Source organism: Caretta caretta, chromosome 2 (genome assembly GCF_965140235.1).
Source record: "Caretta caretta isolate rCarCar2 chromosome 2, rCarCar1.hap1, whole genome shotgun sequence".
NCBI lineage: Eukaryota > Metazoa > Chordata > Testudines > Cheloniidae > Caretta > Caretta caretta.
In genome coordinates this window covers 185,862,504-185,889,532 of record NC_134207.1, presented here as the reverse complement: position 1 = coordinate 185,889,532, position 27,029 = coordinate 185,862,504, and the positions used below count along the sequence as shown (strand labels likewise).

Genomic DNA, 27,029 nt, shown 5'->3' with positions numbered 1-27,029 from the left:
ATTTATTAATGCAAACCATAGACACTCCCCAACCCCGAGTTGTCTACACCCATAAGGATTGAAGGACACTCTCCCCTCCCGCCAAAAAAAAAGCAGGAATAAACATGACAGTTGCTGTCACCACATAGTTCACTCTGGTTATGGGTTCATTCCTATCCTTTGTCTGTCTTGTCTACTTCTATGGTACATTCTTTGGGGCAGAGGGTACAATGCCTAGCATAATGGTCCTCTGTTCTTGGTTGGTTGCTAAGCATGATCATCATAAACACAAATAAAAATAGGGTAAGTTCATTTGTTTAAATTAAAGCTGATTGTAATTCTAAATTTGAGAAGACTATGATCTCCCCATCAAGATAGCTTCGCAGTTTCATGCGGTTTTAAGTAGCGCCTAATTTGGGTGTGACTGGGTGTTTGCTATCCTAGCTGTGGAGTTTGTATTAGCTAAGATTAACTAGGTTATGAAAACTTTTGGTGCAGTTTTTAAATTGCTTTTATTATAAATGAGCCTTGAGAGACTAATTGATAGGTGCATCTTATCAGTGGATAAAATAAATATACAAACAAGAAAAAAAAAAAAACAGCTCCTGAACTAGGATATTCCTCAGTGCAGTACTTGGGAGTTGTGAAGTTCCATAGTGCTACACATAATAAAGTAAGTAAAAATAGTACATTCCTTATTTTTTCCAGATGTTTTAAAAGATCAGATGACTAGATTTTGCTTAATTTTCCAAAAATGCACTGTTGGGCTACCACTACTTGTAGAATGTTTCAGTCCATCAGACAAATTTTTGGAAAAAGCAGAGTTTGAAACTCAACTTTCATTATAGTCTCACAGGAGCCAAGTTGTTTTCATAGCTGAAAGTATTAGCTTGCCTCCCAAGAGAAGCCTTCTGTGTTCAGTTTGTTCAGTTCAGGGCCCTGTGAAAGTGTCTCATTCTCAGTCAGGTGATTGTCATCTTTGAACTCGAATCTGCCTTTTGATATGCAAACTGTGGTAAAACCTGATGCATTTATGCATCCATGCAGCATAGCTTTTTTAGAAAACACTTGTCCCATGCACCTGAGTTCAAGATCAAATTCTCAGTCAGTCTTTCTTTTGAATTGGAGGTACAGATGAAGAACATTACTACAACAGCCAGAAGTTAAAAATCATTAGGTAAACCACACTAACCCTATGAGGTGGAATTCCAACCTGAATTGCACATCTATTCTCCTACTGTACCCACCCCCATCCCATACAAGTGTGTTACAGAACCACAGCATGTCCTAAAAAAAGGCAGAAAACGTATAGAAAAATATTCTGGGGGTGGGAACAGTAAATTTTGTACTCTTTCTTAGTTTGGGACAAGAGGGTTCTCCCTGAGGTACCACCTGGCACTGGGGTACGTCTGAGCCCCCCTGACCCAGCCTGAGCTCCCTTTTACACTGAGACAAGCTGCCAAGCTCTTTCCAGGCTCCAGACTGCACTTTCACCAGCACACATACAGGTAGGGACACACCCAGCTGCAGTTACATGCAGCCCCTATGACCAGCTACTGCATGGGAAGGCTCCAGCTATGGTATTTCCCAGCTACTCAGGCACACACCCCCTCTGGAGTGTAAACCCAAAATTATACAGTCTTGCGCAGCACAGGGAACTGTACGGCGTAAGTCAGGAAATTCACCCCCCTCCCTCAATGTGGAGAAGAATATGCAACAGTTTTCTGCCTGAGTTATGACTCCCACACACTGGTTTTAGAGAAAACAAAACCAAGTTTATTAACTACAAAAAAATAGATTAAGTGATAAGGAATAGCAAACAGATCAAGGCAAATAAACAAAAATCCCAAACTAAGCTTAATATACTTCATATATTGGATATGAATAGCAAACTCTCACCCTCAGTGATGATACAAGCAGGCTGAATATTCTTAAGGGGCACGCTGCACTTGTTTACAGCTTGGAATCTCCAGATGTTCCTTTTGCAGGCTAAAAATCCCTTTAGCCTGAGTCTAGCACTTCCCCCCAGTTCAGTCTTTGTTCCTCAGATGTTTCCAGGAGTCTTCTTGGGTGGGGGAAGTCAGTAAAGAACCCAAATGACATCACTCCCCTGCCTTCTAGAGCTTTTGCATATGGCAGGAACCCTTTGTTTCAGAACTTGGTTCCCATGCCAGCCAGTGAAAAAATACTGATATCCCAAGATGGAGTCCAGCACCAGGTGATCTGGTCACATGTCCCTGTAGTGCCACAGCAGCCATTACTTGGAGGCTGGTTGTAGCTTTCTCAGGAAGGCTCCCCAGGTGAGAGATAAGCTTCTCCTAAGGCTTATTGTTTTCCTAATGGCCCTTTAACTTCAATGGGCCCTTCCCAGCCAGCCATCTAGACTCAGAGCCTGTTGCCCAGGAGGAGCTACATGTGAAAGATAGGTTTCAGAGTAGCAGCCCTGTTAGTCTGTATCTGTAAAAAGAAAAGGAGTTCTTGTGGCACCTTAGAGACTAACATAGTCAATATTCATAACTTTGGATATACAAAGTATGCATGCATGCAAATAGAATAATCATTCAGCTAATCATAATCTTTCCAATGACATCTCACATGACTTATCTTGCATAAAATACATCATAACCATGCCATAATCATATAATATCACTGTGAAGAATATGGGGTGCAGTGTCACCCCTTGACACTGGGGTGCAGTATGACATCCAGTGTCAAGGGTGTTTCATACTTCATACTCAGTTTTATCATACTTTCCTTACTAGCAATAGATTAAGTAGCCTGAAACCTTGTGCAAACTAGCTCTTAAACTTCAACTCAGTCCTTCCATTGGGCCTGTCATAATCTTTCCAACAATCCAACTACTTCCATTGACATCCTGTCTCCTTTGACAAGTCAGGCAATTCCTTCCAACAAGCAGCCATTTACAGTACTTCTAACCCAGTCTATGAAAGAATCATTCTGTCATATTTAGGAAGAGCTTAGTCTTCATTCAGTAATACCAAATTAAAATCCTGATAATCTGTATTTGAAGGTGCTGACAGACGATAACTTAGAATCACTGTATTCGTAAATTTCTCATAATTTTAAGCAGATACAATACTTGACACTTAGCTTACAGTGATCTATGAGCATGTTTTCTTTTTCCCCCACTTTCCTCTCAGATTTATGAGCAATTGTGATGGTAGCATACAAGAGTCTCTTACTCATAATGATGTGACAAACTGCTTATTTAATATCTCAGATGGTATCCTGGAAACATTTATCACATTCTTTTATTATTTTAGTTAGATAAAGCAAAGAGTACTATCTGAATTCAGGCATCCTTTCTCACCCTGATTTCATGATGTAAAGTACCATGGGAATATTGTGCTGTTAGGTTTTAAGCAGAAATTAGTCAGGAGTTCTGCTTAAAAACTGACAGCATGATATGAGCCCATGTGATAGCCTCTCTCGGTAGCTTGAATGTATTCAGTAATACTTTTTACTCATCTCTGTATTTGATCTGTGTTTCTCTCATTGAGTACCATCTTACTTAGCAGCTTTTCCTACTAGTTGCTCTTTTCTTTCATCATTTGTAACAGGATAAAGTTGGATGACTTCAGACTATTTTATCTGTGTTGGAGATATTTAGTTTAAAAACACCCTTTGATATTCTCATTTTAAAATGAGGAGGGACATAATAGAGAATTGGTTAATGCTGTCTTGAGTATAATTTCAAAATCAATGTGCCAAGGAAAGTTCTTTGGATAGTGTTTCAAGCTAGTTAAAAGACTGCCAATTCCTTCACAAAATGTTCAGCGTGAATTGAGCTGAAATTGTGTTTTCAACTGTTGATATATCATCACTAAGGGTTCATGCTCTGATTTCTGACTCCACCTTCTGAACAGAGGTTTACACCCTGCATGCCACCCAAATACCACAAAAGCACCTGCTTCAGTATTCAGAGTAACAGCCGTGTTAGTCTGTATTCGCAAAAAGAAAAGGAGTACTTGTGGCACCTTAGAGACTAACCAATTTATTTGAGCATGAGCTGTAGCTCACGAAAGCTCATGCTCAAATAAATTGGTTAGTCTCTAAGGTGCCACAAGTACTCCTTTTCTTTTTGCTTCAGTATGGGGAAGGAAGGAGAAGAACCCTCCAACCGCACACCCCTAGTTGCCCCCTATTATCCCACACTGGAACCCATACTGGATGGGAACCATATCCTGAAAGAAATCTTTCCTGAACTCCCTCTTTTGGCCTTCAAACAACTACTCCTGAGGGCATTCTGCACCAAAAAATTAAAAATTCTGCACCCCGTACTTGAAAATTCTGCAGGTTTTATTTTTCAGTAAATTAATGCAGAGGCTTCAGCATGGCAGTGGGGAGCACAGGTGGGAGATCACCCTGCAGCCCCTCCACCCCTCACTGCCAGGGCACGGACTCAGTGGTGAGGTTGCACCTGACCCTGACACAGCACAAGGCCTGGGCCTGCCCCTCTGTGGCAGGTGTACCGGGTGTGGGGCAGACAGCTTCAACCCGGCAGGATTCAAGTGCAGAGGGGCTCATTGTGGGGGGATCCAGGTGTGGGGTGAGAGGATTCTGTGTGGGACAATCTGGGTGCAGGCAGCGCAGTGTGGGGTCTAGGTGTGAGGGGATCTGGATGCACAGAGGCTTGTGCGTGTATGTGTGGAGGTTCTAGGTGCAATGGGACTGCAGGGGCTTCCAGGTGAAGGTGGTTGGGGCTCAGCAGAGGGGTCTGGGTGTGGGGGTATCAACAGGGGTGCTGGGGGAGTGAGGGTTTGGGTGCAGCTAGTTGGGGGTCAGTAGCATGGGGGTCTGGAAGTGGGGGCTCAGGGTGGTGCAGGGGGCTGGAACTTATCAGGGTCGGGTTTTGAGTGCAGGGAGCTCAGTGGGGGTCTGGAGGCACGGGATCTGTCCAGATGAAGGGGTTGAGGTTCAGTGGGGCTGGGGTTCAGGTGTGGAGGGCAAGGGGGGTTCTGAGTGTATGGGGTGAGGCTTGGCACCAGTGTCTGGGTACACAGGGATTGGGCAGATGGGGGAGCAGCTCCCTGTACAGTGAGCCCTCCCCCCGCAGCTGAGGCGCAGTGGGGGCAGGAAGCAGGGCAGGATGCTGAGCTTCCTTGCAGGGGAAGAGAAAGTCCCATCCTCTCCTGCCTCCAGCCCAGCTGGGACTAGCAGCTGATCCCGGCTCAGGGTAGGAGCTACTGGCTGAGGTGTCCCCAGCTTTATGGTGATTTACCTCTCCGCTGGCTGCTCCAGGTGCCTGAAATAATGTACCTGCGCAGCTAAGGAGTGGTGTGTGACTGCTCTGCCAGCTTCCCTGTCAGAAAGTCATTTTTCTGCAGGGAAGCAAAGAAATCTGCAGACGACAAGAATTCTGCGCATGCGCAGAATTCCCCCGGGAGTAACACCCGAACCTCTCCAAGCTCATCAGAAGCAAGCTCCCCCAGAATAGTACATACCAACTCAAAGTGGCACCAGGCCCTGTCAGAAAAACAGATGCAAAATCTGTAGATGCATCTCCACTACTACGGTGATTAGGGCTAAGATTTTGTCACTGATATTTTTAGTTAAAGTCAGGGAGAGGTCCCAGACAATAAACCAAAATTCACAGAACCCCGTGACCTGTCCCTGACTTTTACTCAAAATATCCCTGCCAAAGTGGGGGCTGGGCAGCTGCTAGGGGACCCCCACCCCTGGTGGCTGGGCAGCTGCTGGGGTCCTCCTGCTGCCTGGTGGCTGTGAACTGCGGCGGTGGGGGTGGGGTGAGGCTGACAGCTCCAGCCCCGTTGCCCCAGGGCTGAAGTGAAAAATGTCACAGAGGTCTCTGGAAGTCACGGATTCCATGACTTCCGTGACAATCGTAGTCTTAAGGATGATCCATACCTCCCACAATATATTTTTCAAGATCCATGGATCCTACACATGCCTGTCACAACATGTAGTGTACCTCAGTTGGGGCATTTTATGCCCAATAACAACCATGTGAAACAAGGCAATCACTATGCTCTCAAAATGTAATCACACAGAAAAATGGTAAGACAAAAATGCCATGTCACCTGTGGGTGAATACTTTTCACAAAATGGGCACTTGATATCTGACTTCTCAGTCCTCATCTTCGAAGGAAACCTGCACAACAGCTTAAAAAGATGAGCCTGAGAGATCCTCGTAACTTTGCTAGACACTAAAAATCATGAACTCAATAAAGACACTGGATTTATGGGTTATTACAACAATCTGTAACCTACTAACACTCCTTTGTCCTAGAACTGCAGAGGTGTTAACTGCCCACTTCCCTTAAATGGTCTCTTGCAACATGTGTTAACTCCTTATGCTAAACAATCTGTTCCACCTTGTATTTAGCTGTGACACTCTGAGTACCTTTCCCAGATCTGAAGAAGAGCTCTGTGTAACCCCTGGCAGAGGGGCAGGCCTACCGACACCTCAGCACACCGATGGGTTTCTGTGTCCGACAGACACCCGAGGACACCATCCAAGAGATCTTACAGGATGCCTCCAAGATCGACACCTCACTGCTAGCACCATGGCAAAAGATAAACGCCCTGAACACCTTCCTGATCCCCTGCATCTCGTTTGTCCTAAGGGGATCCGCTGTGGCAAAGGTACCCCTCAACAAGGCAGACAAGATCATCCGGCAGCTGGTGAAGAAATGGTTATTCCTTCCCCAGAGAGCCAGCAACGAGCTAGTCTATATCACCCACAGGCATGGCGGTGCCAATGTCCCCTGCATGGGTGACCTGTGTGACATCGCGGTGATCACCCACGCCTTCCGCCTGCTGACATGTCCCGACGCCATGGTAAGGAGCATCGCAGCAAAAGCCCTCCATGACGCAACACAAAAGCGGATCAGTAGAGCCCCCTCCAACCAAGACACCGCCAGCTTCCTGAGCAGTTCCCTGGATGGTGAATTTGGCCGAGACGGGGGCAACATCGCTTCACTGTGGTCCCGCGCCCGCAATGCCACGCACCGCCTGGGGAAGCGCATCGGCTGCCGCTGGGAGTGGTGCGAGGAGCGCCAGGAGCTGGGAGTCCTGGTGCCGCAGATCAGGTCTGAGGACAACACCATCGTCACCCTGAGCACCAGGGGCCTGCTGGAGAGGACCCTGAAGGCAGCCATCCACTCGCTGTACATAGAAGCCGTGAAGCGTAAGCCGGACCAGGGAAAAGCCTTCGAACTGACCAGCAAGTGGGACACCAGCAACTACTTCCTCGCCGGGGGCGGCTTCACCTGCTTCGCCGACTGGCGGTTCATTCACCACGCCCGGCTCAACTGCGTCCCGCTCAACGGAGCCGTCTGCCACGGGAACCGAGACAAGCGTTGCAGGAAGTGTGGCTACTCCAACGAGACCCTGCCCCACGTCCTGTGCAGCTGCAAGCCCCACTCCAGAGCCTGGCAGCTGCGCCACAATGCCATCCAGAACCGCCTGGTGAAAGCCATCGCACCGCGCCTGGGGGAGGTCGCCATGAACTGCGCCATCCCCGGTACTGACAGCCCGCTGTGACCCGACGTGGTCGTCACCGATGAGGCCCAGAAAAAGATCATCCTCGTCGACATCACAGTCCCCTTCGAGAACAGGACCCCGGCCTTCCGAGAAGCCCAAGCTTGGAAACTGGAAAAATACGCCCCTCTGGCCGACACCCTGAGAGCGAAGGGCTACGAGGTGAAGCTGGACGCCATGATCGTCGGAGCCCTGGGCACTTGGGACCCCTGCAACGAGCGTGTGCTGTGGACCTGCGGGATCGGTAGACGCTACGCACGGCTCATGTGGCGCCTCATGGTCTTGGACACCATCCGATGGTCCAGGGACATCTACATCGAGCACATCACCAGCCATCGACAGTACCAGGAGGAGTGAGCCGGTACGACATTGTGTACCCACTGTGGGAAAGGGACTGAGAGGCTTTCCCCATTGGACCGTATGAACTGGAACCATAAACCCACTGAACATTAAATCCCACCAAATGAGGGTAGACCCATCCCCACCATCATATCCACTCACTATACTCCGCACCTGAACATAGCCGTTATGTGGATAACTTACCCCCATATCTCAATGTCTGTACTCTGACCGGTAAAACTTTTACCCCCAGTCGGGGAGATTGCAGATTATTATGTAATCCTTACTCCAGCAGCTTCTAAATCGAATTTCGTACCCCTTGATAATCTGTACCTTATCCCCTGACAACCAGAAACTTCTATGCTTGAACTCTGTACCATTTCTTATTTCAACATTATCTTAATAAAATTATTAAATCTGAAAGCTTGTCTCTTCCACCAACAGAAATTGGTCCAATAAAAGATATTACCTCACTCACTTTGTCTCTTGAATTGAAACTCATATTATAGATGTTTTGACATTTTTGAACACGAATGCTTGCTTGTGAAATGTTCAAAAATTCAAACTTGTAGTCTGATATTTTTCCTCTGTTGCATTAAATAAATTTAATTTAAATATTTGGGTACAGATTAATATCTGGTATAACTCCCCTGTTTTCAGTGGATTACTTCATGCATGAATTTGGCCCTTAGTGTCAAACATTTTTAGACATGTACACAATTATAATGATACAAACTTGGTTTTGAGGTACCTTTAAAATTTAAAACTGCTTTTCTGATTTCTCATATACATGTCAGATTCTTTTTACAATGGTTCAGGAAACTCTCATCACAAAGTTCTGGGTAAAGAAGAGCAATATACATTTGTTACAGACACAAATATATAGAGCAAAAAGAAAACAATGTCAAGTGGTTACTTGTTTATAAATTCACTCTGTTCTATCTTTACATATTCATTGTTCAGGGTATTGTATATGTAAATAATGCTGTGCATCACTTAGTTTACTGTGAGAAAAAGAAAAGGAGGCCTTGTGGCACCTTAGAGACTAACAAATTTATTTGAGCATAAGCTTTTGTGAGCTACAGCTCACTTCATCTTACCTTGCATAATGACTTAGCCACTCCCAGTCTTTATTCAAGCCTAAGTTAATTGTATCCAATTTGCAAATTAATTCCAATTCAGCAGTCTCTCGCTGGAGTCTGGATTTGAAGTTTTTCTGTTGTAATATCGCAACTTTTATGTCTGTAATCGCGTGACCAGAGAGATTGAAGTGTTCTCCAACTGGTTTATGAATGTTATAATTCTTGCCATCTGATTTGTGTCCATTTATTCTTTTACGTGGAGACTGTCCAGTTTGACCAATGTACATGGCAGAGGGGCATTGCTGGCACATGATGGCATATATCACATTGGTAGATGTGCAGGTGAACAAGCCTCTGATAGCGTGGCTGATGTTATTAGGCCCTGTGATGGTGTCCCCTGAATAGATATGTGGGCACAGTTGGCAATGGGCTTTGTTGCAAGGATAGGTTCCTGGGTTAGTGGTTCTGTTGTATGCTGTGTGGTTGCTGGTGAGTATTTGCTTCAGGCTGGGGGGCTGTCTGTAGACAAGGACTGGCCTGTCTCCCAAGATTTGTGAGAGTGTTGGGTCGTCCTTCAGGATAGGTTGTAGATCCTTGATAATGCATTGGAGGGGTTTTAGTTGGGGGCTGAAGGTGACGGCTAGTGGCGTTCTGTTATTTTCTTTGTTAGGCCTGTCCTGTAGTAGGTGACTTGCGCTATATTGATGACATCTTCATCATCTGGACCCATGGAAAAGAAGCTCTTGAGGAATTCCACCATGATTTCAACAATTTCCATCCCACCATCAACCTCAGCCTGGTCCAGTCCACACAAGAGATCCACTTCCTGGACACTACAGTGCTAATAAATGATGGCCACATAAACACCACCCTATACCGGAAACCTACTGACCGCTATTCCTACCTACATGCCTCCACCTTTCACCCTGACCACACCACACGATCCATTGTCTACAGCCAAGCTCTGCGATACAACCGCATTTGCTCCAACCCCTCAGACAGAGACAAACACCTACAAGATCTCTATCAAGCATTCTTACAACTACAATACCCGCCTGCGGAAGTGAAGAAACAGATTGATAGAGCCAGAAGTGTTCCCAGAAGTCACCTACTACAGGACAGGCCTAACAAAGAAAATAACAGAACACCATACACATTGTAAGGAGAGTGATCACTTTAGATAAGCTATTACCCACAGGAGAGTGGGTTTGTTTGGGGGGGGGGGGAGAAAACCTGGATTTGTGCTGGAAATGGCCCACCTTGATTATCATACACATTGTAAGGAGAGTGATCACTTTAGTTAAGCTATTACCAACAGGAGAGTGGGTGTGTGGAGGGGGAGGAGAAAACCTGGATTTGTGCTGGAAATGGCCCACCTTGATTATCATACACATTGTAAGGAGAGCGATCACTTTACATAAGCTATTACCAGCAGGAGAGTGGGGTGGGGGGAGAGAAAACCTTTTGTAGTGATAAACACCCATTTTTTCATGATTTGTGTGTATATAAAAACAAACATCTTCTGTATTTTCCACAGTATGCATCCAATGAAGTGAGCTGTAGCTCACGAAAGCTTATGTTCAAATAAATTGGTTAGTCTCTAAGGTGCCACAAGTACTCGTTTTCTTTTTGTTTATATAGTGATTTTCCTTCATTGGGACTGATGAGTTTTGCACCATTATGCTGTAATCAATTGTTGTTTGAGAAGTGCTTGTTTTCTTAAATTGTCCTTCTCATCGTTTATCTTGTTCTTTCATCAAGTCTCTCAGGGAGTTATCCCAGGCTGGTTTTGATCACAGCTATCTTGTCCCCATTGATAGGTGCCTGTCTCATCTTTAGAGTCATCAATCTGCCTTCCTCAGACATTTCTATAGGGGTGCGTTGCAGCCTCCTGGTGCCCTTGCGTCTGTCTCCAGTGCTCCCTAGAACATCTGGTTCAGTGATGGCCTTCACACTTCTCTTAACACCCATTCCTCATTCACACACAAAACAGAATTAATTTACACAGAACATTTTGAACAGGAACATCAAATTACAATGCAGAAGACTTCATTCTAAATTAGACAAAATACAAACATAAAATCCTACTACTACAATCTGAGGGGTGAAAGGCACGAGCCAGTCAGTAGTCACTATGCGGCACAGCATTAGGGGAAGTTAAAAATTTCATCAAGGACTCCAGCAAAACCCCTATGCTTGCAAAAAGTATCATGGAATCTTTAACATCTATATCAGTTGTTCTCAAACTCGCCCATCCCACCCCTGGACTGTTTTTGATAAAAGCACCATGTATTAAAAAAAAGTAATAATTAACTTTTTTTGTTCTATAAATAAAAGCACACAACTCATATTTTAATACCAGTAGTCTTACCTTTCGAATGCGATGATGGGGCTCTCTCCCCCATTGCGGCAGCCCCCAAGCTGGGAAGCAGGGGGCGGGTCTCTGCCCGGCAGCCACAGCCCTAGAGCTGGGGAAAGTTGCCTCTTTCTCTGGCGCCATAGTCCTGCACATTCTAAATTCCCCCCCACCCCGTCTTCTCACCCACTGCGCCCCCCCAGTCACCTCACCTTACATGTCCATCTTCTCCAGGGTCCAGGCATCTGATTGGAGCCACTAATTAGATGGGCGGCCCTTCAGTCTCTTGTGTGTAGCCGCCCAGGTGTGCACCTTAGAGAGAACTATCCGGAGACCACCTGAATGAAGCTTGCGGACCTCAGTTTGAGAATCTCTGATCTATATAAAACATTCAGGATGTTAGTTTTTAAGGTCTTGCATACATCATTTGTACAGTATGTGATGACTAACATACAAAGTGATATGGGATTATACATTCTTAATTATGTATCTGCTGTTTTCTGAAACCAATGAGCGTGCATTAGCATGCATGATATGCAGTTCTTGAAACAGAATAGAGAGATTTATCCAACATGACCAAGTCTCCCCATTGCTGAGAAATAAGAGTGGCGGGGGAAGTGTGTGTGTAATCAGTTTTGTGGGCCAATACCATCGCTTTACTTGTTATACAGGGCCAGATTCTGCAACCCTTGCTCACCTGAGTAATCTTTACAGGAACAGTACTGTTTGAGAAAGGATTACTCAGGTGAGCATGGGTTGCAGGATGAGTCCCAATGAGAGAAAAAGGTTTTTGCTCTAATTCTATTGTTGAAGCAATATATATAATAAATTTAGCAGAATTTTGCTTTACGCTTCATGTGCATTAACATCTTGCACTGAATTTAAGCTGACAGTGAATTCTTTGGGACTTACATAACTTTTATATTCTTTTCTTTGACGCTTTCAACATTCGTGTTCAATTTATCTGGCTGTATGAGAGCTCTCTCTACTGGCTACTGTAACTGTACAACTTTTACAGCCTGCATGGCAAAATGAGGGCAGAGTTTGGCCTGCAGTCTATTACTGCTGTTGATGTAGGAAAATGAAAGAATCCAGTCAGAGTTTGCAGGGCTGGCAGTTGAAAGAAAAATAATCTTTTTGCTTGTAAATGCCTCATTTGACATGGAAACAGACAATAAACATGGACTCCCATGGCATTCAATGAGATTTCACAAAAGTGCAGTTAATTAGTCTTGTAACGGGAATTTAGTCAACAACTTTGTACACAAGATTGTATTATTTAATACAAACATTGCATTCGTCCCTAGAGGTCAGCTAGATCATGGACCCATTTTACTAGGTGCTCCACAAACATAGTAAATGAAACAATCTCTGCGCTAAAGAGCTTAGTGTCCAGTTCACACTTTCAGCTGGGTTGGCTCCGCAGGACAAACAGGAGCTAATTGCAGTAAAAAAACTATTTTGTCATGGACATAATGTGGTAGGGCCTTCAATGCCTGGGCAGCCTAGGGGCTCCATCACTGGTTAGGGGCTAGAGGGGGGACCTGCCCTCCTTTACCTTAGCTCCTGGCTCAAGAGTCCTGGGCCACTCTCACCCCTAGACAGGGGAGATGGATCTTGCTCCCAATCGTGGGGGGCATGGAGGAGACTCAGGACCTGTTATCTGAGCTGCTCCCTACATAAGTCCTTTAGGTTGGGGCACGGCCCTGATAGTCTAGTTTCCCCACAGTTGGGGCTTGGCAGTAGATTCCCCTTTGCTGAGGAAGACTTGCTTGCTTGCTTGCTTGCAGTGGCTGCATTGGTAGGTAGGTTGCATCCCTGCCTTCAGCAGACACAGAGAGAGCTCCTACCTCTTCACCAGCCAACCCCTGACTGACCCGGGCTCCCTTCTTTTCTCCCTCTTCCAGGCCTGGCATTGGCTGCAGGTATAATGGGGCGGGGCTAGCTGAACCCACAAGTTTTCTTTAACCCCTGCTGTGCCTGGCAGCCATCTCTCTGCTCCTTCACACATAAGCAGATGTGACTGAATACAGACAAGGGGCAGATCTGCTGAGTAAGAAAGTGCTATTTTTGCAGTCACTTTTCAGGAAAAAAACTCACTTTAAAATTCAGTTACATTAAGCTTGAGTGAAACCCACTTTACCCATGCAACCTCACTCTGTGTGGGAGAAGTACAGATGGGGAGGGGAAGTGAGAGTCACTCCCACCTCCTGGCCTGCAGTGTGATGCCACAGTGCCGGTGGACTGATGTAGCAGCCATAACTCATGGGAGCCCTTTGTGTAACACAGTGGGGCCACTGGGATTTACCTGAACACAAAATCCCGTGCCTCACCGCTGGCCCACACATATTGCTATACTTCCCTCTACTCAATGTCAGATAGTGCAGAGACAGTTTTTGCAGCTGGAGGAGGATCACAGGCTCTTAGCCCTCAGGTTCAATCCACAAAGGTAGTTAGGCACCTACATCATGTTTTTAGGCACCACTGCAATCCACAAAACTGCTTGGCAGCTACCTAAACCTATAAGCACCTAAATTCACTGAATGCCTAAATTTTTCTGCCTCCTCTGGGCATGCCTACTGCTGCCTCCCTCCTGCCTAAGCCCCAGAGCAATTCGCAAACTAGGGAAGACAGGTGTTCGGACATATGTCATATGCAGGGGCCTGATCTAGTAGGTAGCAGATCAGACCCCTTGGGTAAGATCACACAAAACAGCCTGGGGCAAGGGACCCTTTCTTATAACCTTTAGCCAGTGGATAGGGTACTCACCCAGCATGTGGGAGGCCCTCAGTTCAAGTCCACCCTTCTCTTGAGGGGAACAAGGGATTTGAAAAGAGAATCGTTACCTCGCAGGTGAATGCACTAACTACGAGGCTATAGAGTCATTCTAACTCTTTCTCTGGCCCAATTAATATTTAATTGTTAAATTAAAGTGAAACAAGTTCAACAGGAGACATTGCAGGAGATCTATATCAGACTATCTGGTAGTCCAGTGATTAGGGTACTCCCTGAATGGTAACAAATCCCTTCTCCCTCTTAGGAGGCACAGAACTTGAACTGGATGCCTCCTCCATCCACGATGAGTACCCTATCCATTAGGCTAGATGTTATAAGGGAGGACCTGCCTCCCTCCACACTGGGCTGTTTTGTTTCAGACTCTGCCCACAACTTAGGCAGCCAAATGCATACCTTCCCCCAGTTAATGGATTGCAAGCAGAGATAAGAGCTTCCCTGCAGCCAGATTTAGGTACCTATCTCTAAGAGACGGGCGTGGCTTAGCACCCCCTCCCCCACAGGGCAGCATCGCTTATTGGCTAGTTTAGGCAGCCCCCTGCCTAGCATGCTGGCTTTGTGGATATTAGAGAGACAAGGTGGGTGAGGTAATCTCCTTTATTGGACCAACTTCTGTTGATGAGAGAGACATGGTTTCAAACTTTGTGGATCACAGTCTAAGACACATATATTTCCCCATTCATTGTACAGAAGCGTAGGCATCTCACTCAAGTTTTGTGGATCAGAGTGTTGTTCTTGTGATCTTGTTGGTCAGGGGTGGGTAAACGTTTTGGCCCGAGGGCCACATCTGGGTATGAAATGAATACCCATGAATACTTACAAAATTGGGGTTGCGGTGAGAAATGAGGAGTTCAAGGTGCAGGAGGGGGAACAGGACTGGGACAGGGGTTGGGGCGCAGCGGGTGTGGGAATGAGGGCTCTGACTGGGGGTGTGGGCTCTGGGGTGGGGCCAGGGATGAGTGGTTTGAGGTGCAGGAGGGTGCTCTGGGCTGGGACCGAGGGGTTCAGAGGGCAGGAGGGCGATCAGGGCTGGGGCAGGGGGTTGGGGTGTCTGGAGGAGGACTCTGGCTGGGGGTGCAGACTCTGGGGTGAGGCTGGGGATGAGGGGTTTGGGGTGCAGAAGGGGGATCGGGGCTTGGGCAGGGGGTTGGGGCCTGGGGAGGGGGTCAGGAGTGCAGGGTCTGGGCGGCACTTACTTCAAGCAGCTCACGGAAGCAGCGGAATGTCCCTCCTCCGGCTCCTACATGGAGGTGCAGCCAGGCAGCTCTGCGCACTGCCCTGTCCGCAGGCGCCACAGTTCCTGGCCAATGAGAGCTGCGGGGGCAGCGCTTGGGGCAGGGGCAGCATGTGGAGCCCCCTGGCTACCTCTACGCGTAGGAGCTGGAGGGGGGACATGCCACTGCTTCCAGGAGCCGCGCAGAGCCACAGCATGCACAGAGTAGGGCAAGCCCCTGACCCCACTCCCCAGCTGGAGCTTGAGGGCCAGATTAAAACATCTGATGGGCTGGACATGGCCCACGGGCCGTAGTTTGTCCACCCCTGTTCTAGGTCCCTAAAAGTTAAGCTCTCAGATGCTCAGTGTCACACTCTCTAAGTCCCTTTGTGGATCAGGGCCCAAGGGATTAAATTTAAGTTATTGTACAGCATCTGTGCTGACCCTCTGCCACAAGGTGAATTTTAAACATTAGGAATAAAAGTTAAAACATAAGATATTTGAATGTCCAGCATATTGCTGTAAATGCTAAATAAATAAATAAAGACCCCAGAGTTTAGTGTAACATTCAGGGCCATTCCTAGGAGGATGCAGGGCCAGGGACATAGGCACCGAGTTTCTAATCTGCCGGTGGATGCTCCCCCCAGCTCTGCCCAGGCCCTGCCCCCCCTCCACCCTTTCCCCCAAGGCCTCACCCCTGCCCCGCCTCTTCCTACCTCCACCCTCCCTCTTCTCCACCCAGTTCCGCCCCCTCCCACGAGCATGCTGCACCCTCACTCCTCTCCCATCTCCCCAGCGCCTCCTGACACCACAAAACATCTGATCCACGGCAGGTGGTAGGCACTGAGGGGGAAGTGGAAGTGCTGGTTTGCGGGGCCCGCTGGCAGGCAGGAGGCGCTGGGGGGGGGGGAGGTTCTGGTAGGGGGGCTCCTTCAAACACCCCCTGCCCACCTGCCGCTCGCCTCCCAGTTCGCCTCCTCACTCCGCTCACCCGCCCGCCTCCCGCCACCCCTCCCTGCCTGCCTTCTCATGATTTTATCGAGGTGCAGGGCCCCCCAAAGCGCAGGGCCCAGGGCGGTCGCCCTGATTCGCCATACCCAAGGCACGGCTCTGGTAACATTAATAGCACAGTTATCATTTTAACATCAGGAAAAGGGATGAGAAGGGGTAACAAAGGTTATAATGGAAGATCATGGGATTGCTGTTTGCATGTATTTTGTTGGTTCCAAGATGTTTTTTTAAAATTATATATACTTGAATGAATGGTGTTTGTTTTAGGCTTTATATTGGCTGCTTTTGTAATGGTAAAATTTTTAAATGGTTAGTCAAATAGAATTGTTTAAACCAACCACAATGGGCCCATACCTAAGGTTACAATTATGTCATGGAAGTCACAGAATCCATGACTTCCATTGACCTCCATGAAATTTTCTGCCCTGGGGGCTGGAGCTCTCCGCCAGCCCCTCCACAGCTCCCAGACCCCATGCTGGTGGAGGGACCCTGCAGCTGCCCAGCCAAGGGAGGCGGCAGGGGAACCACCCACAGATGCTCAGCTGCAGCGGGGGAACTCCCTGCAGCTGCCCAGCCGTGGCAGGCGGAGGTGGGAACCCTGCAGCTACCAGCCACAGTGAGCGGCGGGGGACCCCCCTCAGCGCCCAGCTACCCTGGAGTATGAGGGGATCCCGCAGCAGCCCAGCCCTGATCGGCAGGGAGACCCCAGAGCTCCCACTCACCGCAGTAGTGGGGAACCCAGAAGCCCCAGTAGCAGTGAGTGCTGAACCCACCTCCCCATTTTGTCAGGGATATTTTTAGTGAAAGTCAGGGACAAGGTCACGGGTTTCCGTGAATTATTGTTTATTGCACGTAACCTGTTGTAACGATGCTGGTTCTGGCGAGACCCAACTGAGAGTGCCAATTCAGGACAAATTGCTTAAAGCAAGGCAGTTACAGCCCAAGGCTGGGGTTTCTATGCACACCAAGGCAAACCAAACCAACCAACCAAACAGAGAAGACTTTGGTTTTACCCCAATGGCTAACCACAAGTCACACAAGCAATTCCCTTAGACACTCCAGTTTCCCAGTATCACCACCAGTGCCACTCGTTATGGGGACAAATGGTTATGAAAACCAATACCCCAGTAAAAGAAAAAAGGTTCTCTCGATCCCGAAGGACCAAGCCCCAGACCCAGGTCAATATACAAATCAGATCTTACCCACAAATCATGCTGTTGCCAATCCTTTAGAATCTAAAGGTTTATTCATAAAAGGAAAAAGATATAGATGACAGCTAGAATTGGTTAAATGGAATCAATTACATACAGTAATGGCATATAAACTTCAAGTCAGTTCACTAGTATAAATTAAAAAATATATATACATAGGCGCCGACTCTGTGCGTGCTCCGGAGCTGGAGTTGGAACTACATCAAAGGCACAGCATGAAGTATATTATTTTAGCTTTATCCTGTAGCTAAAAAATGAAGTTCCTGGCACTTTTACCAGTTGGCCAATACATCTCCAACGCCTCCTGGCAATGATGGTGCCCAAATCTTTTTGGCTGCACTGTGTGAATAGATCTTGGTTTGAGATTGTTTTGGGCCAAAAGATAGGGAGGATTTTTCTGAGGCAGGTTGTAGGGAATGTAGACTGTTTGGATTTGTCATACTTTCTCATTTCCCAGTATTCTGGACTATAAAAAAGTAGCGTTGAAAGTACGCAGCTCTGATAAATCTTGAGTTTGGTTTTGTTGTTGTAACAAAAAGTTAATCTGGCCCTGGCTGTGTACATAAACAAACTGCTCTGCATGCGACCCTCCTGCCTAACTCTACAGGGGAATGAAAAGCAGATAACAAGCCACCTCTCTTTGTTGTACTGCTACCTCTTCAAGAACAAGTAAATTAATGAAAAGTCGATAGCTGTGTCCTGTTAAGCTGGAGGTGCCATTTGTACATCTTTGTCACAGGAAATACAATTACACACTTAGTCGAGATTCCTTCCCCTGCATCCAACTAACCCATGCTTGACTGCTGCGACTGACTGCACTGTGATGGAGTCTCAAACATGTCCTGGTCCGCAGCATAGCTGGACCCACTGATTGCATGTCCCCCAACCTTCTCCTCCTCACTTTTCACACCGGAGGCCTGTGACTGGGGCTCCTCAGAGATAGCCACGGTGGTCTGAGGGGTGGTGGTGGGGTCTCTGCCAAGTATGACATGCAGCTCCTCGTAAAAGTCTGTGGCTCAGCACTGTTGACTTCCCTAGTTCTGATATGCCCAATGCAGTTCATTTGCTTTCATGCAGCACTACTGCTGGTCCCCTTCTCCTGCGTCCCCCTGGCAATCTGTTTGTAGATGTCCACATTTCCGTTACTAGTCCGTAATTGTGTTTGAATAGCCTCTTTTCCCCACAGGCCCAGGAAATACAATATCTCTTGTCCACTCCAGGCTGGAGCATGTGTGGAGTGTATAGCCAGCATGCTCAGCTGGGCAGCTGTTTGGTGTGCTTGCCAAGATGGACAATCAGAAAAAGGAATTTAAAAAATTTATGGGGCTTTAAAGGGGAAGGGTGCCTTCCACTCTCTGTGACCCCTGGGCAGTGGAGTTCACAAATGTGACCAGAGTGGTCAGTATCAGCCATTGCGGGACAGCTGTTGGAGGACTGTTAGGGTTGACATAAGTAATGTAGCATCTACATTCGTGCTGCATTGACCTTAGTCGATTGACCATGGCTCAATGCTGCTCAGGGAAGTGGTATTACTGAGTTGCTGTAACATGGCACTTACATACGTAGGAGACAAATTTAAGAGTAGACACACGCACAACTAGGTCGATGCAAGGCAGCTTATGTCGACCTAACTTTGTAGTGTAGACCAAGCCTAAGTGCTTGATGAGTGTGACAGTTGACTAAGAATTGCTAGTTCCGTATTAAAAGGAGTGCCATATTGGAGCTTTGTATGTTACTCACTGGAAACAAAAGAAGTCTTTGTATAAACAAATCATGTCGCTCCTTTAGATTCAGGAGAAGCTCACATCTCAGATAAGAAAATTGAAATATTTTCCTTTAAAGGTTACTCATTTAAGAAATCTTAGTGCACATATAAGACGCTATGTAGCATAGTGAAAGTTCAGCTTAAAACAAAACAAAACCAGGGCAGGTCAGACTGCTGTGAGTACATGCAGTAGGTACAGGCATAGCCTTCCAAGCTCATAGAACAATTTGCATCCTAGCTTCCTTGCACTAACATTGCTAATATTAGCCAAGCCCCATTGAGATGTTTCATATGATGTTTATAGGCCAGGATCATAGAATCATAGACATGCAGGTCTGGAAAGGACCTCAATACGTTATTTGGTCCAGCCCCTCCCCAAACACACACACACAAACATACACATACTGGATCAAGTATACCTAAACCATCCCTGACAGCTGTTTGTCTAACCTATTTTTAAAAACCTCTAAAGACAGGGATTCCACAATCTCCCTTGGAAGCCTATTCCAGAGTTTAACAATCCTTGTAGTTTAGAAAGTTTTTCCTAACATCTAACCTAAATCTCCCTTGCTGCAGATTAAGCCCACTACTTCTTGTCCTATCTTCAGAAGACATGGAGAACAATTGATCATTCTCCTCTTTATATTAGCCTTTAACATATGTAAAGACAGTTACCAGGCCACCCCCACCCCCACCGCCACCAGCCTTCTTTTCTCATGATTAAATATACCCAGTTATTTTAACCTTTTTTGACAGATCAGGTTTTCTAAACCTTTTATCATTTTTGTAGCTCTCCTCTGGACTCTCTCCAATTTGTCCACATTTTTCCTAAAGTTTGGCATTCAGAACTGGAAACAGTACTCCAGCTGAGGCCTCACCAGTGCTCAGTGGAGCAGGACAACTAAATCCTGTGTCTTGCATCTGACACTCCTGTTAATACGTCCAGGAATGATAGTAGCCTTTTTAGCAACTACATCACATGGATGAGTCATGTGTGAACACTAATAAGCCAAATTCTGGCCTGACATATCTTGCGAAGTCATTAACTACAGTGAAATGTCATAGCATTGGATGGCTCATGTAGTTACTCTCTAACTTGCCCCAATTAATGGCTGAGTCATGATGTTTTTCTTGCTTCCTAAAACATATGTTTAAAATGTTTGCTAAACAACAGACCAAGTCCAACCTGTTATACCTGTAGAGAAAGACAGCAAATGTTACATGCAGGGAAGCATCTATAAATGCTTATTAATTTTATTGTAAAGATTTTACATGTAAATAATTACTTGTAATGACAACTTTCTCTCTCCTTTTCTCTTTTTTCATTGAGAGGTGGGGTTGTCAAGTTGTGAACCTAAGTTATCAATGGACATAAAGCAAACCTTGCACAAATGAGGCTGTTGGGGGGTGGACCCAAGGACTGTGCTCCAAGGACAATTGCTTGTGTGCCTTTGAAAATACTCTCTCTGTTCAAGCACTCTACTTTTACCCTACAAAATGCCTTACTGAGTGGACAGACTACAGTCTTTCACTGTTTATTATGACTGGGAGGAAGGCAACCTAGCAACAGCCAAAATGTGGATTGTATGTTTGACCAAACAAGGATATTGGCACTCCCACTCCCACTGCAGGACAGATGCTTCTTGGCTTGTGTACATAAACAACATGCTTGTTTCAGTCAGGGCAAATATGTGCAACCCACAGGAAGACCAATGTTTATTACTGTGGTTTCAGGACACAAGACTGCTTCATGCAGTGAAGCGGCAGGCAGTGGATATTTGGAGCTGGGGTTTACTTCATACCCATCTCTATTTAAAATGCTGAAAATGAAATAGTTCACTACCAATGGTCAGACTGCTTAGTTGCCCAAAACTCTGGTTTTCAATACAGATTCCTTGGAACCACAGGACTGAATCTCATGCAGTGTTGAGATTGATCCTTCTGAGTTCCATGTAATTTAATGTGTGAAGGTATTTTTGCTGGGACCTCCAGTCTGCATCATGTGCCATTTTTCAGAAGAGTCCTTAGCCAAGATTCCTCCTCTCCAACCATTGAGTAGTGAGCTATGTAAAGGCTGATTGCAGGTTGCTGACCCCCATGCCGGCTGTATTTTAGTGTGGGTGAAGTGATTCTTATATGTATACCTTGCAAAATATTTTGGGATGAAAAGTACTGTATGTATAAATGTAAAATATTATTAAAATGAGAGTTTGGGTTAATGGTGACCTGTAAAGGACCTCTCACTATTAATCAGGTTTAATTTTGTTGGTATCTTTGATGTCATAACCCTCCTAGTTCTCCTTGAAATTCTAATATAAACAGGGGAATTTTTTTTTTCTTAAATCAAACAAAGACAAATTCCTCAGACATTCTTTATATTTCATAAAGAAAGAAAAAAGGGAACAAACTCATTCCATCTCTTTGGAGGTCACCCTAAACTTTAGTAGGAAACATTTGAGTTGAATTGCTGGTGCATTTTGACAAATGCCTTATAGGGTCTATAAAGGGATCTTTCTGTTGCTTTAAATGTGTCCCACAGTGTCCAATGTAGCTGTTGCTTTAAATACATCCCATAGTGCAACAATTAAGAGAGTCAAAGGGGTATTGCTTCGCAATTATTGTAAAAAGTGACTTACAGTTATTAATACATAAGCATTGTTAAAAACATGGACAAGGGAATTTGAAGTGGACACTTTCTGACTTTCAAAGTAGCTATTTGACAGGTAATCTCAAGGGGTATTAGCTGAGTTTGATAGAGCATTTAGTAAAATCAAAAATTCATCTCTTTAATTGAATGAATAAATGACTATGTACTAAAACACTGCAGTCTTTCATTTTTTCAGATGCATTGATCAACCCTAAAAATACAGCAAAATTATAGGAACTAGATTTTCCAAACAGTACACTAAAAAAGGTTGCATCTCCTTAGTGCCATTAATCTTTTATTTTTGTAACTTTTACTTGAAGATGTATAGCATTTGAACAATAACAAAGGGATTATAATATTCATCCCCTGTTTGGGGCTGCTGAAATTATGTGATATTTCAAGGAAATGTTCGTAGAAAGAATAAGAGAATTGTAAGGCAATTTTGAGTACACTATCACAGGAAGTTGGGTTTTTGTTTGTTTATTTACTTTTCATGTGCCTCATTGCAATATGACAGGTCTCTTATCTCCCAGTTAGTCCTATGGGTAAACCTGTATTTTTTAAAACATATAATTTATATGTGCAAAGTAGCAGCATTCATGGTTTATTGAGGGCCTTCAGCATGTTCAGCAATCAATAAACATAGATGACTTTTTTCCTTCTCTAAGGAACTTACATTCCAACGCCCTGAACCTTTTGCAGTCAAAACTTCCACTAATGTAAGAGATTAGGTGTACCAGAAATGTGGGCTCACATCCTAAATACATGTTGACTGCAGAGATTTCAAGCCCAGATACTTATGAATGACTTCAGGCTTCTTTACACTGGAAGTTATCAGGAAGTCATACTGGTATACGGCAAGGGCCTGGTCTACACTTAAAAATTAGGTTGAAATAGCTACAATGCTCAGGCCTGTGAAAAATCCACAACCTTGAGCACCATAGCTCTGCCAACCTAATCCCCAGTGTAGATGTGGCTAGGTCAGTCGAATAACACTATTATCCCTGGGGAGTTTGTTTCTCTCAAGTGATGGAAAAACCCCTTCCATCATTGTAGGTTCAGTCTACACTACGAGGTTATGCCAGCAGTCAATCTATACTGCAGTAGTTATTGGTGTACTACTCCCCATGTGGATGCTCTCTTTCGGAATAAAAGTGGCCTTTTTACAGTTTAATTAATTAACTTGAATTTATACCAGTATAACTCATGCAGTATAGATTCACACCTTGCCTTATGCTAGTATAACTTCCTGATAACTCCCCATGTAGACAAGTCCTTCATTGACTCCATTTAAGTTGGACATGCGTATCAGAGAGAAGAATGTGATCCTTCACTAGTATGGAGCAAATATCAGATCAGATCAGTACAACTAATTACAAATAGGTTTATCCAAATCCTTTGTTTTAAGAAACAGATTTGCATTTTATATGGACATTTGCAAAAAACTACGCTGTGTTTGACAGTACCTGCCTGAATTATTTCTAATTAAGCTGAAAACTGTTGCTGTCCTCCACCAGGTTTTTGGTTTGTAAATTTTGTATGAAAATATGGAGACTGTATGAAATACTGTATCAGAACAGTAAAGAGTACAGTACTTACTTTGTTGCTGTTTAAGAGTATGCAAAACAAAAACAAATTAAAAAAACCTGAGTTTGACACTGTTTCACTACAAATCTTTTGAATAGGTTGTTCTTTTTAAGTATTTTAAAAATAAATTAGATTGTATTAGTTTACAGAGACCCAAGATTACAGCTGGCATTGTGATTTAATGAAGAGCTACTTTTCCTGTATTTTTGAATCCGCAGTACATAGCGAATTTGAATAACAAATGCAGGCATTGCGGTAACCTAATCAGTAATACTGCCTGCCTCTGGAGGCTACTGACACCTCATAGAACACTTTGAGCAACATTCTGTTTAGAAACAATTCTGTTTATAGCTAATATTTTTGAATTATTTCATGTAAATATCATTGTCAATGTATGACTCTTGATTCCTGCTCCACTCCATTCAAAATGCAGCAGATAAAATTATTTTCCTAACCCATCTATCTGTACCAGATCATCCCTGTTTTTTGAATTATTCCAATGGCTCCATTGTATCAAATATAAACATCTTATCTTGACTTTTAAGGTGCTGTATAACTCCACCTCTTCCTCCCTACCTGATCTAGTTTTAGATCCTGGTAATAGCTCAGCAGGAGAGTGAGTTTGTGTGTGTGTGTGTATCCCCGGGAAAAAAAAAAGGGGGGGGGGTGAGAAAGCCTGGATTTGTGCTGGACATGGCCCACCTTGATTACCATGCACATTGTAGGGAGAGTGGTCACTTTGGATGAGCTATTATCAGCAGGAGAGTGAGTTTGTGTGTGTATGGGGGTGGAGGGGTGAGAAAACCTGGATTTGTGCTGGAAATAGCCCACCTTGATTATCGTGCACATTGTAGGGAGAGTGGTCACTTTGGATGAGCTATTACCAGCAGGATAGTGAGTTTGTGTGTGTGTGTGTTTTTGGAGGGGGGTGAGGGGATGAGAGAACCTGGATTTGTGCAGGAAATGGCCCACCTTGATTATCATGCACATTGTGTAGAGAGTTGTCACTTTGGATGGGCTATTACCAGCAGGAGAGTGAGTTTGTGTGTGGGGGGGTGGAGGGTGAGAAAACCTGGATTTGTGCTGGAAATGGCCCAACTTGATGATCACTTTAGATAAGCTATTACCAGCAGGACAGTGGGGTGGGAGGAGGTATTGTTTCATGATCTCTGTGTATATATAAAGTCTGCTGCAGTTTCCATGGTATGCATCCGATGAAGTGAGCTGTAGCTCACGAAAGCTCATGCTCAAATAAATTGGTTAGTCTCTAAGGTGCCACAAGTACTCCTTTCCCTTTGGAAAAGGGAACATGCCTTATTATTTAGCATTTCTATCGTGGTAGTACGGAGAATTGGGGCCTCATCGGGTATACCTACACTGCAATTAAAAACCTGTGGCTGACCCATGTCAGCTGACTCAGGCTAGCGGGACTCAGGCTGCGGAGCTGTTTAACTGTGTTATAGATGTTTGTGCTGAGACTGCAGCCTGGGCTTTAGGACTCTCCCTCCTTGCGAGGTTCCAGAGCTCAGTCTCCACTCCAGCCTGAGCCTGTGTGTCTAGATCACTACTTTACAGCCTCATAGCCTGAGCCCTGTGAACCTGAGTCAGCTGACACGGGCCAGCCATGGATGTTTAATTGCAGTGTAGACATACCCATTATGCTAGGTTCTGTACAAACGCAGGTAGGCATGGTCCCTGCCTTGAAGAGCTTGCAATCTTATTGTCTCCTGTTAAGTGCTGAGCATACATTTGAGTACTATAAAACAATAATAAATATCAATTAAAATGCAGTGAAAGAGGATTTATAATTCCTTATGGGCAAATCTTGTGTTCTGTGAAAACCATAAGTAAACGGGCTTTGTGCAAGAAGAAGTGATAGACTCTTCCTCTGGGCTACAGGTCCCTCATGCTACAGGACAGTAACCTCCTGGGGTTAGAAATAAATTGCACTCATACACTATGAGAATTTTACACCTTCCTCTGAAACATCTGGTGTAGATGGGCCATGGTAGTCAGATCCAATATGGCAATTCCTATGTTCTTATGCTTCTGTAGCTTCAGACACAATCCCCACACCCATCTTCCACAAATGTTTTGGTCAATAGATCTTCATAGTTACAATTCCACTAGCCACATCCCCTTCCCCTATCCACCCAGCTTCCTTCAAATACCAGTTGTATGGTAGTATAGAAGGGGGGAACAAGGTCCCTATGTAATGTATAGATGCCATTTTAGGATTGTCAGGGACAGGTTTAAACATTCTTTCACTCTGAGCAGAAGGAAGAGAGAGATGTGCTCTAAATGCAGGAACTGTCAATATAGTATGGCTGGGCAGGCTATCATGAATTATTGAATAATGTGCAGTAGAAGACATATGCTCTTTGCTGGGAGAAGGCAAGAAAATACCAGGAAGAATCTTATGTAAAAAGCACCCCACCCTATTTTCATTTATTTTCACAGCCTTTTAGAATACTCAGTGTAGAGTCTGACTATGGGTAGCTCATTTTGGTTATTGTGACCAAGCTCCCAAAGGCTTCATGCACCCATTAATTCTGGGATACTGGAATGAATCTGAATCTAGCGTGACAGACTTGTCACAATCCCCCAATCTATCCTGTCTGCAGCTAGGACTCCCTTGTACGGTGGAAATGTGCTAGTCTTGATGCCTTATTTCTCTTGTATCGGGGGTAGCCGTGTTAGTCTGTATCCACAAAAACAACAAGGAGTCCGGTGGCACCTTAAAGACTAACAGATTTATTTGGGCATAAGCTTTCATGGGTAAAAAAAACACTTCTTCAGATGAGAACCAAATCTGTCTTTCAAAAAGGACAGAACACTTGAGACCACTTTGGTCTGTGGTCTCTTTATACATAATTTAGGTTGGGGGAGGAAGACAGGAGATCTGGGGACATCTAATGATTGATCTACACTAAAATTCACTGTATCCATGGCTCTGGCATAATGCTAAAAACATGTTTAAATCCTGTTTGTGCTGCAAAAAACCAGCACAGTTTTTAATTATTTTAGGAAAAGACTGTGTTGTAACCAGGTCCCATGATAAATTTGCATTTAATTCTAGTACATATAATCTTTTAAAAAAGGAAATATGGTCTATTGTTTAAAGCATAAGACTCTGAGTCAGAAGATTTGAATTCTGTTTGTAAATGAGTGGCTTTGGGAAAGTTCTTAATCTCCCAGGGTATGTCTACCCAGCAGCTGGGAGTTGTAATTAGTGCTTGAGCTAGTGCCTAAAAATAGCAGCACAGCCATGGTAGCATGATTGGTGGCATAGGCTTGCTGCCCGAGTACATACCTACGGTCTCAGACAGGATTGTACTTGCGTGGCTACACTGAGTTGCTGCCTGCACTTCCATGGTCAAATTACCATTTTAGGGTGCTAGCTAAAGCAGAGCTAGCATGTGAATGTCTACCTGAGCTAGAAATTACACCTCCCAGCTTCTGTGTAGATGTACCCCCTGTGTCTTGCTTAACCATCTGGAAATTGGGAATAACACTTATATA

The 27,029-nt window shown here is 45.0% G+C and overlaps 1 protein-coding gene and 1 long non-coding RNA gene across 3 annotated transcripts in view; one reads left to right on the top strand and one right to left on the bottom strand.

Moving 5' to 3' along the window:
- The window catches only part of LOC125631768 (uncharacterized protein T26G10.4), a 33,267-nt gene extending 25,263 nt beyond the window's left edge, over positions 1 to 8,004 (top strand). The window contains exon 2 of one of the 2 annotated variants that reach the window (XM_048838958.2): positions 6,374 to 8,004. In XM_048838958.2, coding sequence (XP_048694915.2) covers positions 6,439 to 7,506 — 1,068 coding nt within the window. In that variant the 5' untranslated portion in view covers positions 6,374 to 6,438 and the 3' untranslated portion in view covers positions 7,507 to 8,004. Of the gene's footprint in view, positions 1 to 6,346 lie in introns of both variants that reach the window. The other variant, XM_048838957.2, reaches the window with a different exon arrangement.
- LOC125631774 (uncharacterized) overlaps positions 1,715 to 27,029 on the bottom strand; it is a 31,788-nt gene continuing 6,473 nt past the window's right edge. Inside the window, exons 2-3 of the long non-coding RNA XR_007355058.2 lie at positions 11,493 to 11,658; positions 1,715 to 2,436 (exon numbers count right to left, since the gene is read on the bottom strand). This is a non-coding gene — a long non-coding RNA (uncharacterized LOC125631774). The remainder of the gene's footprint in view (positions 2,437 to 11,492; positions 11,659 to 27,029) is intronic.